Genomic DNA, 18,393 nt, shown 5'->3' on the forward strand with positions numbered 1-18,393 from the left:
AATACTGGAATGTACTCTGCAAAACAGCTACGGTCCAGTGCGTATCAGCTGCTGGTGGCCTTCCCCTACAGCTAACTACACAGTGCCCATATTAGCTACCAGTCATTTCAACCCCAGGCAATGCACTGTTGTGCATTATCACCACTCCTAGTTTTTAAGCATTTTGTAATGAAATAGTTTAAATGTTGGAGTCAGGACTGATTTATTCTGACACATTTCTATATGTTGAATTAAAGCATGCATAGACCTTAACCATCTGTTAGTTTAAATGAAGGCAGCTATCAAGTCATGTGAATGGAGGCTACCTGAAAGACAAAAAACACAGCAAATTTCACTCACACCCGCAGACTTCACAGTTCAGATATGAAGCTGTAAGAGCGTAAATACTGCACTTAGCCAAAAATGCAATGCATGAGATTTACAAAGCACGAGCATCTTAGTTCAAAACACGACCCCAAGCAAATACCAGGAATTACCTGGGGATCTACCAATTCCCACCCATGTTTTGATTACAGGAATAAAAAAAAAAAGAAAACAAAAAACTCCAAACCTCAGGAATAAGCAGGCTTGTCCAAGGGATGATCAAAAAGATCCATATTTTATCAATGTTTTTGAAACATGGGCAAATACTTCAAAAAGCAAAATGCTTTTAACTTACAGAAGGCTGTATAGCCTGTTACTCTGTTGAGCTTTTCACCAAGCTTCCAAGAGTGAGGATGATTACAGGAAACCCACAAACTTTACTGACTGGAAGTAGCTAATCAAAGAGTACCAACCCAACCAATCAATCATGCACATATCTATTCAGCTGGGCTTTCTACAGACAACTGAGCTGCAGCATCCAGCTGCAGCTGGATGAGGCTGTGTGAACATAGCCCAAAATTACATGTTTAGACAGGCAAAAGATATTTCCACAATGTAAAGAGGAAAGTATCTGGGTTGAATAAATCTGTCCAATTGCTACTGCCCATTGGAGTATGGATCCCATCCACAGTACCATTAATTGGTAAAGCAAAATTCCTAAAGAAAAAGTACCAAAATCTGAATAAAGTTTTCAAGGTTAAAAACTCTTATCTAGATGACAACATTTTCCTTACTAGAACAGCTTGGCATTTCTGAATGCTAATCCAAGCAATGAGAAATACAGGTTTGGAATAAGCATTGCTTTATTCTTCCAAGCAGAGTGCTCACTCAAGACACGACAAACATAATTCTTTACTTCTTTACTTCACGCAGGCTGCTGTACTCCTGGACAAGAGAAGCACCTAGTACTAAAATTAAAAAAAAAAAAAAAAAAGTATTTCAAAAGAACCAGAGAGTACTATACAGATTTTAAGTGTTAAACATTTGCTTAGCCTTAGAATACCCGTGTCCCATCTCAGTTTGCAATGATAAACACAACAGGTTGATTTTGCCACTTCTGTCTACATCCATTTGCTTTTGTAATTGAGTACACAAAAAATTGAGTAATTTGTGTTGACAGGAAGAAAATCAAATGTACATCATTTCTCCAAGTGAGCTGTCTGAATTTTAACAGTGTACAAATACCCAAATATCAGCTGAAAATAGCAGATGTCATTGCACAGCTAAAAAGTGAAGAAACCCAGATTCCTGTCTGTTTTCATTGATAACTAAGCTAAGTGGAATTGCTTTCCACATTATCCTCCTTCTGCTGACTGAAAGCCAACTGTTTCACTACACTGGTATACACCTGTGGTTGATCATTTCGACTCAAGGCCTGCTGGCTCAGGATGTGACTTCATGGTCAGGTGAACAGCGATGAAGGAGGGCTACCCACCAGAGGTGGTGTTCACATCCACCCCATTTCTAACTACTCACACTCACCTGCTGCACTAGCATCTATGGTGGGCCACATCAGTGAAATAATCTGTACAGACATGTACTGTGCAAAAGGAGCTATAATAGGCTGGAAAGACAGGTAAAATATAGCATCAAATCATGTTTTAGAGAACAAACCAACACACGGTAAAACAAAGGAGAACAAAACAGGAAAGCCTAAGGGTCTGCTTCCACTTTTTTCCTCTTGAAGAAACTATCACTATGCCCTTCCTAACCTGAAATGTCATCAGGTGCCATGGTGATGTGAGGGAAAAGCTTATGCAGCACAGTCACATATGATAGGAACAGTGAACCTTATTCCTAAAAAAGGGCTCATTACTCAGATTCATTACATTTATCCTACTGACTTGCTTCAAGCATTGTGTTCATAGCAGCACCCATGTTCCAGGAACTGCTGCCAGCCAAAGGCCACCTTCACCTGCTGGATTAGCTCTAACTGCAGTGTCTTGGTTTTTTACACAAAAGTGCTGACAGACAAAACCACTAAAACCCTGCCTACCCTTGACTCAATGACAAAAATTCCATCAGCTTAATCACAATGAGTTTTAACCCAAGTTACTTACAGACACCTGAAAACACTTGGGGTGGAAAAAGTCAAAAAGGCCACGTGCTGTTGATGTAAACTCAGCAGAGTTGCTTGGCATACAAGTAGACATAAAATACGTTAAAAACAAAAGCCAAAAAAGTAAGGATAAAGCAAACACAAAATTAACAGCAGCTTACCTTTTGAGGTGGTGGTCCGTGGTCATCCAAATAAGTGGAATTTCCTACAAAAAGAAGAAGGATGGAGATAAACAAAAGCCATCCAATGCAACTTCCAAACTTTCCAATTCATGGAACCAGTACACCTCTATCCCACTGGTTTTGTGGCGCCAAATAATTCAAGGAAAATAAATTCCCTCAGCTTTAATTTTTGATTAAAAAGTAATTTATTTTGACTACATTTGTAATACAAGATTAGATGCACACTGTCATCTTACCAAAAAAATTATATGGCCCAAGGCAGCTTTAATTAATCAATCAATCATTATTCAATCATTTGTATGACAAAAAATTGCCAGGTGCATCCTTGTACATGTTAAGCAAGTAAGCTCAGTTAACTGGAAAAAAGTTTTCTTAAATAATCAAGTATCAAAGGCCTTTATCAGATTTTGGTCTGATGGAACTGACAAGCATTCATTTCTCTCTCTTCTAACTGTTTTTCCAACCTCCAAGCTACTTTTTTGTTCTCAAACAGTACTGATTGAATGGGAGTTGTATTCTGATGTAATTGCACCTGCCTTTTCAAGATTCTCTTTTAATTCAGACAAAAAGCTTCAGGGAAAAAAAAAGCTTCTAAACAAGTCCACCTTTCTTAGTAAGCTACAATAAAAAAAGGCAACAATTTCAGACTTTTTACCCATTCCTTACAAACACACACCGACACATAAAATACACACTCCCTCACACACATAGACCGTCTTCCCTGTAACTGCCCTTCCCGAACCCTTCTCCTTAAGTATTAATCACATGCTTTCCCAACATCTTCCAGCAGATGATGAAACCTTGCAGCACGCCTAAAAGTTCCCCTTGGGCCACACATACCTCTCCTCTCAGTCATCCTCCTACCAAAGAGAGCAAAAATACCTCTGCTCTAAACTTACATCAGTATGAAGTAAGAGAGTAATTTTTACAGGTGCTTACTAGACATCCAAAAGTTACACAGAAGAGAACTTTAAAAAGCTTGTCCTGCTCATGAGCATCTCTGCTCCTGGGGTGTTGAATAGGCAAAAAAACACAAGCTAGTGGAATACAGCATCATTTCAGAACCAAAGGACTTTTTGCTTGACAATCTAGCCAAAACCCTTGTTTTTCCCAGTGCCATAAAAATGCCCCCAGAGGTTTCTGGATCCAGGAGGCAGGAAGGAGATGTTTGTGTGTGTGTTATGGCTACAGAACAAGGAAGTGAAAGTTTAGTGTGGAATATTCAATAGCACCCACACCAGTGCTGGGAGTTGTTTTCAGCAGGAAAAGCAGGTAGCTGGAAGTGGAAGGGCCCCCATTCCCTTGCCCGACTCTTGGGGGAGGTAGCTGCCACCTGGACCACACCATCTTGGGGGGAGAGAGCCTGCCAGCCACCACTGCTGCCACAGCATGATGAATTTCTTTGTACAACAAGAAGTTGAGATTACCTCTCAGAAATATTTTGCTTTCTGTTTTTCCTCGTTTTCTGGCATATGTTATAAAGTACTGAAAACTTCAGTCAGAAGGCTTCCAACTCATCTAAAGGGAAGTCCCAATACCCCAAACACACTCTTTTACGTTGACCTTGGAAGAGTCTGAGCAACTACAAAAGCCCAAACAGTAACTTTTTGATGGCCATTTGAAATCACAAATCATCTTCTGAAGCATACCAGAAACTATCTCTCTGTACATTTGACACAAATACCCACCCTTTGAACAATCCAGTTACTTAATTTAATGCCATAGATAATATGGCTGATGCCCTACATTCAGGATAATTTCTTTATTCATTCCTCTGACATGATTCTAATTACCAGGGAAGAAATTCAGCTCCCAGACTACTGAAAGAGATGGCAGTCTGGTTTTCTGTTAGAGTAGCTACTCCACACACAGTGACATGGACTTGAAAATAAGCATTTCTCCTCTCAGTTAATCTGGGAGGAGAGCAAGGAAAACTTCTCATTCAGGATTTACCTGAATCCTGTAGAGTCAGGCTCTTACTAGCTCATAGCAGCTTCCTCCTCTTTGCAATTAGGCGAGCAGACAGACACTGTTGTTGATAAAAACATTTCTGATAGTTTTCTCATTGTGTCAGGAAAATTGTTTGATTTTGATACATAACAAAGTGATGCTTGTTGTCTAAACAAGTTAACACACTTGAGAAGTCAAACATTAGATGAAAACTACTAATTTTTTTTTAAAATTAGCAAAACTTTAGGTTTTGTAATTGGTATTAAAGTGGTTACAGGAGTAACAATTTTTTCCTTGTCTCCCCAAAATATATGCAATTTATGCTTACCAAAATAAAAGGAATATTAACTACATATGTATTAACTACCTTTGCCAATCACATATCACAGCCAATTTTGCAGTAGAGAAGGACTTGAATTACCAGTCAAGAGCTTACACAGCATCTTACAGAGCAACATCAAGAGTGTCAGAGTTATATTACAGAAATATTTTTGAGGTATTCCTTAAAGTCAAAGAGCTTATAACTAATTCACCTCTCTGTATGAGTAATCTATGTTCTTAGTATGAAGACTGCATTTTCCTTCCTTGGAAATTTTTTAATGATCAAAATTACATGAAAATATCTCTAACTTTGAACATACAACCTGTAGATTTGATTTCTGTAATCAAAATGTTGGTTTTTTTCACAGCGCAGTCTAGTTACTACTGTATCCACTTAAAAGACAAGAGTACAATTATGAGTCATTTTATAAAGGTTTTTTTTCATGGCAGTTGCTTGCTCAAATTCAGAAGCTGTAAACTGATAGAAATGAATTGCCAGGCAAACACAAGTGAGGAAGGAAACAGATTTGAAACCTGGTCAGAGTAACTCAGAATGAGCAGAGGATGCAAAAGCTGCAGACAGTCTCCACACCCTTACACTGCCCCAAACTCCATGTGCAGAGCTAGCTCTTCCTTCTGCTCCTCAAGCACACAAACCAGAGTCAATCTTGGCGTCCACGGCTCACCACATCAATTTAACAGTCTGAATTCTTTTGGGTTCAAGTTTTAAATGAGAATTTGTTTTCAGTAATAAAAGCAAAACCTTTTGCTGCACATTTCATACACACTAAAATAACTCCACAAATCCAGCTGCAATGGAGTGCAGCAGCAGCCTGTGAGGTACACCAGCCAGCTCCTTAACCCCATGAAGCCCAGCATGTGCCCTCGCTGACCATCGCATTATAGATCTTGGCTTGCTTCCACTCTGTCTGCAAAACAGGGGCCACACTACAGGAGCCTTCATGAATGCAGAAATATAATGAAAAATGTGCACCTATGCAAAAGACCTGAAGGAAAGATGATGACTTTAACACAAAAGGCCACGAAAATCTTACTAAGTATGACTCCCAAGCTGGGTACTTAAAAGTTTTACAAACCTAAAACAGGGCACCACTTCTACACATAGGGCCACTTTTCACACAATCCATATCAGATTAGGTTAGTTTAAAAACAATTCAGCATTATAAAAACTGCAACCATGGAAGCATACAAGGTAAAGCCAATCTATGAACCACCAGCTACTAACAGCTGATGTAGTAGGACAGCTGCACAGTAAAAATCAGAGACTTAGGAACAGATACCAAAAGCACCAAAGGTACATAACCTCAACCGTTTATTGCAATTGCATTAACAAGCTTATCTAAGATGGAGAACATTATCATGCAGCTTTTATACGCTATGGCACAGACAACATGTGTTTGATGTTACTAAGTGCCACAAGAAGAGAAGATGCTTTCTGCGGTGGAAATGATAAAGTCATAGAAGAGAGAGTCATGCTTCCTCATTAGGCATCTTGTCCATTGCCCCAAAGCAACCTATGGCATTAAATTATTAGGATGACTTCTCTCAAGTCCTTTAATAAAGCTTATTAAAGACATTATTACTCTTGTCTGCTGACCAACAAGACTATTCTAGATTTTTTTTTCCTGGAGAGGAGTATTTACTCTTCAAAAAGGAAATTTTCTGCCTTCTAGAAGAAGTCTTTCGTAGACTTCTGAAAGTCTAAGGCATTAGAAACAAGTCAGACAAAATAATCAAGTCTCAAAACAAGTGGTATTATGCATTCCATAAACATGCTCCACAGCACACTTGGGCTGGCTGAACACGTCTCCTCCAGACTCTGCCAGAGATTAAAAAAAACCCATCAGCTTTATTATAGAAAATGGTGAATACATGGAGGCTGTCCAAATTTTTCCATAATTTACTATCCTTGAGGTTAAGTGAAGCAGCTGTATGCAAAATCTTTGGGGAAACCTTGTGGTTACGTTCCTTTTTTCTTGGAATCACTGAAGTGTGGGGGTTTTGTTTGAAGCAAGCCAAGTTTAAACAGAGATAGATGGTCAGTCAACCAGGATTAAGGACAAATACTGCTGTGTACAGTTCAGAACTACAGTTAACAAAATAACTGCAATTCTGGAAAAAAACCTTTCCAAAAAATGACTGGGGAGTACAGGAATAAGAAGTAAATGGACTTATGTGTGAACTGAAGACTCTTTGATAGTAACTGAAATAGCATAACTCTACTCGAACAATTCTGATATCCCATGGAAAGAATTGTGTAAAGATAGGGAGAGAAAGCCAACACTGAAAATGTGGAGTTTGGACTACTTTTCTGGAGCAGGGTTTTACCTTGTAGGGAGTCACAAGCAGCAGCCTAAGGGAGCTGGGACCCAGCTAATGACAAAACTAATTTGTCTTGTAAAAATCCTTCTTTGTTCTTTTCACTTGGCCACCACCTCACACTTCCAGGCACCAATACAGCCTCTACTGGCAAACAATCCCTTAGACCCTCTGATGTTTAAAGGAAAGGAACAATTTAATAGTTGTCTGAGGAGTCTTCTGGTCTGGAAATCAGACTTTGAAGAAGAATTTCCCCACCAAGCACCTCTAATCATTAAGAGCTGCACCTTCAAAATAAACTGAAGTGCCAGTAAGTTATTAGAAGAGGATAAACTCTGCTCTGCTTCCTTTGTTATTTTTTTCCCTCCCAGTTATGCAGTGGACATGCTTAGAAATTTCATAGATGTTTACACATCTGAAATAATATGATTTTCTTGGTCATCATATCATCACATCTTGGAGCCCTTTGTGGTCCAAAGGCAGGAAAGGGGTTAGGAACTACAACTTGAAAACTAGCAGACTAGCAAAATGATGTTTGCTCACAGCTCAAATCTAACTTAAAAGGAAAATCCCTGCTATTCCTGAGGTCTGCACAGTCACACCAGCTTTCACACAGGAAAGTTTTTCCAGGGGTGTACACAGAACGCTAACACAGCAAAACATAGCAAAACCCCACTGACCAATCTGCACTAGAATACAGAGTGACTTATTGCTGTTACTTACATCATATGTAAAAAGCTGTGTACCTACAATTGGTTTCCTCTGTGCAAGACTAACATCCTATCAAAATTTTCATTTCTGACCACAAAAAAAAAAGGAAAACAAACTTTATTTTTTAAAAACATTCCTCAATGGATTTTTTTTTTCTTCCTTTCTTACCTTTAAAATAATTTTAGTTACTCTTAGTTTTTAAAATCATAAATGCAATAAAACCCCCACTACCACAAACCAACCTACAGGCAAAAAACGAAACCAAACCAGCACCAAACCCACACATTCAATTCACTCTACATCACTGCACACAATGAAGGAAAAAAGATGGAACACGACAAAAATACCTATTTTGCTTTATTACCCAGTGAACTGTACCCTAGAAACTTCATCATGATATAATTGAGATTTGTTTACCTACAAGTTTCATAGTTCTAACACAATTAGGAGAGAAAGTGGCACATTTAAGGAGAGTTTTTGAAAACTTACTGGCAATTCTGCATATGCATTATATATGGAAGTACCACTGATACGAATACAGATACGAAGGGTTTGTATAACAGGAGGTTCTAAACCAATGCAGAATATAATATACATCAGATGGCCCTCCTCTTGCAAAGAGAGGAGACTGCAGGAGGCAAACTACTCCAAAATCACATATCTGCTCTGAATTGTGAGCATTTTAAAATGTATAGAAAGGTGTTTCATTTAATTGTTTTGTTAATAAACTGCTTTACTAATACTGGGGGAAGGGAGAGGGGAAAAAAATTAACATTAAATAAAGAAATAAAACTAGCCCCACCAGGTACTTTCCCGCACACAAAGGAAAAGCACATATACAGCTCTGTTGAGACACTGTAGAGAAAACCTAACAAAAAAAATAAGGTGCCATTAAGCCAAACTTTAATTCCTTTTGCTATGAAAACAAAGACTGTGATCTATCTTTGTGGCCAGGCAGCTCTTTACTAAATGCACTTTAAAGACCTATTAACCTGTTGTTAACTTCACTCCAGTTTTCAGATGGTTCTTAAATTCAGCATTCTGGTATCACGCAGAAAGTGGACACAGATTAAATATGGTGTCCTTTTCTTTCCTCCTCAAAGATTTTTATCTTACCTTCTGTCAAAAAGCGTGCCAAATATTTTGTAATGACTTCTATTCTTAATTTCCTCAGCAAGACTTACCTTAACAAAATGCAGAGTCAGTTCTATAAATACACACAGCTGTTCCTGAGGAAAAAAAAAATCTCTCAAGATGTGTGGTCAAGTTATACCTACAGCTAGGCAGCTACCAACAAACCTGTTCAAAATTTAAAGGGGCAAGTTGGGAAAAGCTCACAGTTCAACAGCTGAACTGCCACCCACTGAAATAACACAGAGAAACACTTGTCTCTGACTTCATTTCTTAACTGGATAACATGAGAATAATGGTGAACACTGTATCAAATTATCATGGCTGAATATAAAAATGAACAGAATAGCACAGAAACTAGCAAATCAGAGAGTAGTTAGAAACACCTGATAGTTGGAAATGAGCTTGACTCCATGACATCCAGGTAGCATACTTGGGAATCCGCCTGTGGAAGGCTGCAGTAACAACTGCATCTGAGAATAAACAGGGAATGAATGAGTGAAAATACAGCTGAAAGAAAATTCTCTGACGGTAGCTATCAAAACCCAACACTTTTAAAATGGAAACAGAAAAATGTTGCAACAATCAGGGGATGAAGACTGGACAGCACTGGAGATAACCAAGAGGAAATAATCAAGCATATGCCAGGACTATCACACTGCTTGAGAACCAAGAGGCAAATTAAACCAAATCTTATTCCAGTAATATTTCTTTTTAATGATTACCTCTCTTTTTTTTGTTTTTAATCAGGCAAATTTCCCTTAGGTACTGTTCTGGATCCTACCACTCAATATTCTCATTCATTACTTGAAAGATGCATTAAAGAGTACCGGTATCAAGTTTGATAACAATACCAACTGAAGGGACTTAAAATCTGCTGAAACTCTGAAGAGAACAGGAAGATACTGATCAGTTAAAGAAACTGTCTGAAAATGCAAGATACAATCCAGTAAAAACAAGCATACAAATTTCAATATGGATAAAGGCAACATCTTCATAAAAGCAGAATGGAAACAAAGTGGAAACTGCAGAAAAGAGCCATGATGGGAGGTGAAAACCAGTTCCCTCCCTTTGCATCTCTTTTAGCACTCTGTGAAAGCTTTTCAGGAGGATCATTCCACTCCAGCTGAATGTACAGAGACAGCTTCATTAGCTTGGCAAGAAGTTTAAACTGGTTGTCATATGAAGAAACTTTTTAACACTTAGGATTACTCCATTTTCCCCTTTTCCTCCTAAGTGAGAGAAAACTGCAAGAATATTTGCAAGCCATTGGACTTCTTCAGAGAAAACTTTTTTTCTCCTCTACCCTGCAGAACGCATAATGCAGAGGAAGAAACTCTACGGGAGTGATGGTGACAGAGCCATGACACTTTCCCTTTCAATGCACACACTCTGCCACACAGGGAACAGCACAGCCAACGCAGGAGACTTCCCTCCCTCCGTGCAGCTGAAGTACAGGACTGCAGCTCCACAGATGAACCTTGTCTTTACAAAGCTCCCCTTACCAAAGTGATGACAGTGAGGCTGAGGGATGGACAAAGGACATAATGACGAAGCTTCAATGAAGACCTTGTCAAGTGCAAGGCCTCTTAGTCTCACTTCACTCTGCCATTCAGGCTACAAACTCCAGGGAATCTGTATCTAACCAGACACCTTCTCAGATGATACCAGTCTCAAGTTTCCTGTTACATCAGTGCCAGACATCAGCTCTACTCTTTCACATGATGTTTTTCCAGAGACAAGGGTTTTATTATTTAATCTTAACCGAACTTGCAAGCTTTATTCCTGTCTGCTGCATTTATGCAGATATATTTCTCTCTTTTTCCCCTGCACAGGCAATCTTGGCAAACAGCAAATCAATGAATTTTGGAAAACACCCAGCTGGCAAGTCACCAGTTATTCAAGGAAGACTTTTATTACTATTATTAGTATTATTAAGTACTACACTGCAAATACTATCCAGAAGGAGTTGTTTGTTGGGCGTTTGGTTTGAAGTTCCTGTCCCTGGAGGCACATTTCCGAGAAGCTGCCTAGGTCTGTGGTCTGACCCCAGCGGCACCTTCCTAGCAGAGAAAAAATGAACATGCTTCACAGAAAATTGGTCACATACATCTCTAAAGAATTATTCATATTTTTATTGTGCTGAAGCCAAATGAGTTTTCCTTGCATGTGCTTTTCACAACATCTGAGTCATATGGTTGCTATGATTTTGTCTCACTTCTTTACAGAGGCAGCTGCATTTAGGATAATGGACCCCCCATATGAGGTAGTCTGCAAGATCGAGCTGTAAGTCTGTTTTCCACTTTCTCCATAGTTCAGGTTTTCTTAGTATTGGATCTCAAAAAGTACAAATGAAATTTTTAAAAAGGAACCTTTTTACAAGTCTGTCTCATTTTCCTCTTTACCAGTTTTTTGTGCCCCAGGAGAATCACTGTAAAACTCTTCCCTATACTTCTACGAAAAGCAAGAGCACTCTATGTAAGAAGCAGCTATCTTTGTATTGCTTTCTTTTCTCAATATACAATTGAAAAAAGGAATTACAAGCTGTTTAACCATTATTAGCTTCCCATCCTCCAAGGTCTTAACAGACACAAAACTGGAAGTAGCATTTCTTGCCAAGTTTGTTAGAAGCCTGTAACTGCAAAACGGACCATGTAAGTAGGTCAGATAAGGAACATACTGTACCTAAAAGAGCTATTTCTTCTTTATGACACATTAGCTTAAAATTTTATTAATCTCTACTACAAAAAATACTCCAGCTTCAGATGGCTTTCAAGACTTCAACATGATTTAATAGAAATATTTTCCATTACTATAAACCCTTTGGCCAAACTGCTCATTTTTCACACTATCCAGCTTCTCTTCGTGAAGACACTTTAACTCCTCTCTACCCCAGTCTCAAAGAGATGGATTTGAGTGACAAAAGACTTCTCAGTGCAGGAGTTTTGTATTTTAAGAACTTCTATATAGAAACCGCATGTTCAAAAACAAGAGCCAAGTTTTAGCAAACACAGAGCATTGCACTAGACTTAAACCTGCCTTTCTATTTCAGCATCCTTTCATCTTCTGCAACTGTAAAAGTACAGGATTAACCCCATTCCTGTCATTCTGAACCCTCGCAATACATAACTTCTACTTCAGACTTCAGCCTTTACTGAGAAAAGTGTAATGGAATAGATAACTTGAAAGTCAGCATTTCTGGCAGTATTTTCTTCCCCTACATAGCACTGCGAGTGTCTAGCACAAGACTTATGATTCCTAGAAATATTACTTTTTCTGCCTTTTGCCTCATTTCTCATGATCTTAAATAAGATTTGTACCTATTTTTGTATGGGTGCGTGATTTGTTAGATTGATTCGTAAACATTCAGTAGGATGCCCTACAAAAAAAAAAGGAATGCATTGTTATAAAAACTTTGCTCTTCAGAATCTAATGCTGTCCTCATTACTGAAGCCAAGGACCCACAATGCATACACCAGGCTTACCTGTGTGAAAGACACTACACAGCCCTCATGAGTTTCCTCAACTCAAACACATCCAGCAGTAAAAATAAACATGCACCAATTTGAAACAGCAAAAATTTGGCTATCAGTTTTTTGATAAGCATTTTGTATGCTTTCAATTTTCAAAAGTTTGAGTGAAAACATTTGGAAGACAAGTTTTCAGATGTATTGATAAATTCTTGCTGCCTTAAGCTCTCCAATGACTAAAACAGTGTCCTGAAAGTGTCAGCAATGGCAGATTCTGCATTAACATCTTTATGTGGAAAAGGTTAACTACACTGTAGCAGTGCCATACAACCACTGAAGCAGATCAAGTGTCAACAGCCTCAGCAGAACTCTTCAAACTGGCATTATTTCCCTCGTGCTCCCTACCTGTCCCAGAAATACTTGCACTTTATGTATCTACTAACCTAACTCAAAAAAAGCAAGGAGCTCAAACTTGACGAAGGTAACTAAGAGGGTCTTAAATACATTTTGACTCACTGGGATAACTGTTTACTTAGGACTGCTCTTGGATGCTCTGACCGCACTCATGAACTCTGAGTTGCAAACATTCACTACTGGTAACAATTACCTAGGCGTGCTCTTTCTTTTTATATCATTTTCCTGTGTTTTATTTAGCTTGGAGAACCACATCAGGATGTCACCACTAAGATGTGGTAGTTTAATAGATCTCTAACTGCCACTCACCAGCCCTCCTGCAGACAATGGTTCTTACAAGGGACATCTTAAAATATATGAAAAACATCTGTGCCATGTAGACTATGACGATATAGCAGCCATTATCTAAATTCAAATTCTCAATGTACATGCGGATTAAGGTAATTTTTTACTACATCTACATATAACTAAATATATATTTATTTATATAAGCAACAACCTCTGCTTTGCTTCAGTGGTTGGGAGATTTCTACATAACATTAAGTAAGTTGTTTCAAAAGTTATAACAAAGATACTCACCTTGTCACACGCTACAGACCAGTATAAATTAGATGTACTATATTATGTATGATGGTGTAACGTTTTTAGGATGTGCTTGTCAACCTTCTGTTCAAGAGTAAAAACGATTTTCTAATGCCAGAGCTTTACGACAATGCTTTAAACTTTTGCTGAAAGGTAAGAATAGGCTTCTTGTTCTAATCATACAGCAGGCAGAGTGGTGTTATTCCACATTTCACAGGGTGATTTCAGCAGCAGTATTTCATTTCTACAAATTTCCATTGAGTTTGGCTGAGACAGAGAGTAAAGAAATTGCAGCATACTGAAATCAACATTCAGACATACATGAAAGATGCAATTCTTTGTCCTTTATTCTGCATTAGTCTACATTTCTCAGAAAGATGACATTATCAAAAAAGATAAAGAAATCTACCCAGAGAAATCTAATCTAGAGAGTTGTTTATATTGTTTTACATCAAAAAAAAGCTGAAGACCCTCTAGAGCTAAGCCAGACTACTGTTCAATGCTATCTGTCAACAGCAACCGTGGTACTAGGAAAAGGTCATCATTAACTATTATTTATATAGTATATGTTTATAATATTAACCATTAAATGTGTTCTTCTCTTTTATACCCAAGAATGCAAGAAGAACACAAAAAAAATCTTACACAAATGTAACACATAAGAAATACCCTCTCCCCTATTAAAAAGTTAAAGAGTTGTGATTTTCTGTCCATTAGAAGCTTACATACTAATTACATACAGATCAGTTTACTCTTGCAAGTTATGCATTTGCTTAAGTAAAAATGTTCTTACATGGCAAGAACATCCAGATCTCACTCACTAATTTTCTTATGGCTTTGTCTTTCTTCACATGGGATTTCAGTCCCTTTACAAATGAGGTTCTCCAAGTACTTCTGTAATTGGTAACAAGTAATTCTGGAGTTAAATTATTGAGTTCCCTAGGCAACAACAGATTGCAAAACTCACTTCTCTTAAGTGAGCCCTATCTAGGATGCAGTCTTCACACAGGAAATGTATTCACATAAGCACTACAGAAACAAAATCAAATCTCACTCCATTTATTCAAGTGTTCACTGCTCACAGGTTTTGTTTGGTGGGGTTTTTTTTGGTTGTTTACTGGGTTCTTTGTTGGTCTGGGTTTTTTTAATGTTTGTGTCTTAAAGCCAGGTACTTAAGAATTAAGGAACCTAGCATCTTCAGACATAGAAACAATGGTCTACAGTGTAAAAATCATCAGGATAGACAAACAGCTATGGGGATGGTGCCTGCAGTATTGAAATAAGTTATTCATGGAGAATTTAACACTTCTGTAAATTATCCTGACCTCTGATCCAAAGATAGAGGGTACTTTCTGAAGAATACAGAACTCTCCCCTTTGAATGGACTCCCGTGGGAAAGAGATTCTTTTCCAAAAACCACTCAAAAATCACTTTAATGCCGAGACCAAATTTGCTTCAATCTGATCACAACCTACACACCTGAAAGGAGCACAAGCAGTGGACTGCAGTGCCATGGCAATTTGTTACCCTGAGAAGAACATGAAATAACCTTTCAGCAAAGTTGCAGCAGTTTGCTCTGGGCTTCCGTGTCTTTTGGCCTGACAACGCTCTAGGCTTTGGGACACGTGTCAGGACTTTTGTGGCGTTATTTTCCTCTTTAGACCTCAAAAATTCATCTCAGACTTCCTACCACAAATCATTTTGTTCCAAGTCTTGACATCCGTATGGATCTGCTATCGGCAGCTCTCATGCTATGGTCAGCCAGTGTCAGCTCCTCAGCTCCCCTAACTCCAAACAAAATACAGCTGTGAAAATACCTCCTCTCTGCTGCCACTGCAGCTTCACACAAGCTGTTTAAGAGGTCTCCACTGTTTTCTTCTCATTTCCCACAGCAGTTTTCACTGTATTACATTATTTAACAATCAAGAGTCTTCCAGAATTTATTTTTGACAAACGCTAAGAAACGATGCAATTCCACTAGCTGCCTTCTCAAAAACAGTACATTATTTTTTAATCAAATTGAAACAAACACATAAGAAAAAAGAAAACCCAGCCCTAGGCATTTTTCTCACGCTGAAAATATACCAGCCTAAATTACTGAAAATTAGGAAGCTGAAAATGGGACCTTGAGAAGGTAAAACTGAGGTAGAAGACAAAATGCCATGGCACTGGGATTGCCAATACTTATTTCAGAAGACACCAGTATATTTACTCAGGCTGAGATGTGAGTTCACAGCCAAGGCACAAGCAGTGAAGTGCTTCAAATGACTTGACTGGGCCCAGAGTTCCTACTCCCATGCCAGGCAGCTTTCCTCCCTTCTTTGCAATCCTCCCTTAAATAAGACAAAACAGTGTCATCACCTCAAACATCTCTAATAACAATTTTGTCTTCAGAGTCATCCTTAAATACAAATCATTGTTGACATATTTTGCAAGAGTAATAAAAGTGAACCGTTATAAAAGCCCTGTGATGGGTTACTTTAATAAAACAGCTCCTGGAAAGCTGTGAGAGGAACTAATATTTTAAAATAAGGTCTACACCAGTAACACTTGCAGGACTGAGCCTTAAGATTAGCACCTCTTTGGAAAGAGGATACAGCCTTCTGACATGCTCATGTAGGGCCCAGCATTCACTCACTTCACTATTAACTAAAACACATCAAGTTTCCAACATCCCTACAAGTTTACTATTCATTTATTTAAGCCCAGGACTTCAAAACTCTTACACTTTTGACTCTGTCGCTGGCACGTAAAGAAGCAATGCATTTAGCTCCTAAGAAGCCCTGCAATATACTGCCATTTTAGATCATGGAAACTTTAAAGAAAGAGGCATAAATAGAGTGCCATCAGCTGGAACATGCATCAAATGAGCACAAACAGATTTTGCATAGGCAGCTATATGAGGCATATATAAAACTACACAATTTTACAGGAAGACAGAGAATCCTACATACCACCCACCCCAAGTGGAAACCAGGGTGGTTGTGTTGCTTTTGTGTCCTTTTTAAAACAAATGGCCTGGTACATGAATCACAGCATGAAACCAGTGCACACATACCATCACTCCACCCTCCTCAATAACACCAGAAAGTTTAGAGCTTGACAACTGTCCTGGGCTGACGTTATGAAGCCGCTTTATTCCTTACCCACCCGCTCAGTGCCCAAGGACGCTGTGCCTTTAGGACGGACCCGGGGGCGGGGCCGCAGCCAGGGCCCGAGGGGGCGGTTGAACGGTTCAGCCCAAGGGCTTCAGGCTCCGGGCAGGGCTCGGCAGGGAGCGCGCCGGGAGCGCTGTGCTGCTTTTTGGTTTCCTTTGGGTTCCAGCTAGCTGGGAAAAGGTTCTGTTGGCTTTTTTCTTGTTCTTTTTTCCCTTTCCTTCCCCTTGCCTCACTGCCTCCCTTCCCTCCTCGCCGGTCCAAGGAGCCCGCGGGGTGGCCCCGGCTGGTCTGAGCCCGCATGTCTCCAGGAATTCCTCTCTGGGAATTTGTTTTATTTTGAGGGTTTTTTATCCTGTTCTACCCTGTTTTGTTTGTGTGTTAATAAACAGTTTGTTTTTTTCCACTTTCACTTGTTGTGACCCACTTGTCTTACTGGTGGAGGAAAAGGGGAGGCCCTTTTGCCTTCAGAGGAGACACTCATCCTGGAGTGCTTCCTCCTGAAGTTTTGTCTCCAAAACCGAGACTACAGCAGAAGTAGGAAGACCAGTTTTGTGCTCATATATCCTTTCTGGTTTTGGTTTGTTCATTGTTTTTCTATCTCACCCACTATTTCAGAAGTGTGTCTTTATTGTAATGGAATCATATTCTACATACAATCTTGACAGGAAGAAAAGCAACTTTGCACTTAATTCATCATGTCATATTAAGCTACTACATTTCTGCTTGGCCTGGGAAGGATGCCAACAGGCTAAGCATACTCCTGCCACCTTCAGTTAAGGAAAAAATTTCAGGGCCTTATGCTTTTTTCTGCACTCAACAAACCATAGCTTTGATGATATTCTGCCTTTTTATAGTGCAGCTGAATGACAGGATCCATTTTCACCATGTATTCTCATGGCACTCGCTGAATGCTTAGCCAAATTTTAAGTACCATGCCTGAAAACTATTAACTAACAGAAGTCATCCCTTATGAATTCCCCAAGAGAAGAAAAAAATAAACAAGCAGAAAGATGGATATCAGCACCTCATCACCAACATTGCAAAGTCTCAGTTCTATGCTGCATCGTTCTGGGCTACTGCAGGTACACAGACCCCAGGAAAAGCTCAGACCCCATGCAAAATGCCAGCCTTATTCAAGGGATCAGACCATGCCCTCAAGCTCTTCCACCATCACTCCTGAATCTGGGAGTGCTACCAGCAACAAAGAGCAGGACAACTTCCTTTAAGTTAAATGTCTACAGAGTCTGAGACAGTGTTCACAACTTCCAATGTCCACAGCTCCCAGGAGTCACAAGTCTTGGTTTAGACTGCAGAATCAAAGAACAATTTTGGCTGGAAGAGACCTCTAAGATCATTAAGTCTAGCCATTAACTCAGTACTGCCAAGTACACCACTGAACCATGCCCCTAAACACCACATCTACATATCTTCTAAATACCTCCAGGGATGGTGACTCAACCAGCCTGTTGTAATGCTACTGGTTCCAGTGGAGAAATTTTTTCTAATATCCAATCTAAAGCTCCCCTAGCACAATTTAAGGCCACTTCCTCTTGTTCTATTGCTTGTTACTTAGAAGAGATGTACCCCCAGCTTGCTACAACCTCCTTTCATGTGGTTTTAGAGTGATACGGTCACTTCTGAGTCTCCTTTTCTACAAGCTAAACATTGCCAGTTTCCTTAGATGCTCCTCAGGACTTTTTCTCCAAACTTTA

At 39.2% G+C, this 18,393-nt stretch overlaps 1 protein-coding gene across 1 annotated transcript in view; it reads right to left on the reverse strand.

Moving 5' to 3' along the window:
* The window catches only part of UST (uronyl 2-sulfotransferase), a 161,292-nt gene that overhangs the window by 101,813 nt on the left and 41,086 nt on the right, over positions 1 to 18,393 (reverse strand). The window contains exon 2 of the mRNA XM_082302750.1: positions 2,584 to 2,627. Coding sequence (XP_082158876.1) covers positions 2,584 to 2,627 — 44 coding nt within the window. The remainder of the gene's footprint in view (positions 1 to 2,583; positions 2,628 to 18,393) is intronic.

The sequence above is a fragment of the Coloeus monedula genome (genome assembly GCF_965178545.1).
Source record: "Coloeus monedula genome assembly, chromosome: 2".
Lineage (NCBI taxonomy): Eukaryota > Metazoa > Chordata > Aves > Passeriformes > Corvidae > Coloeus > Coloeus monedula.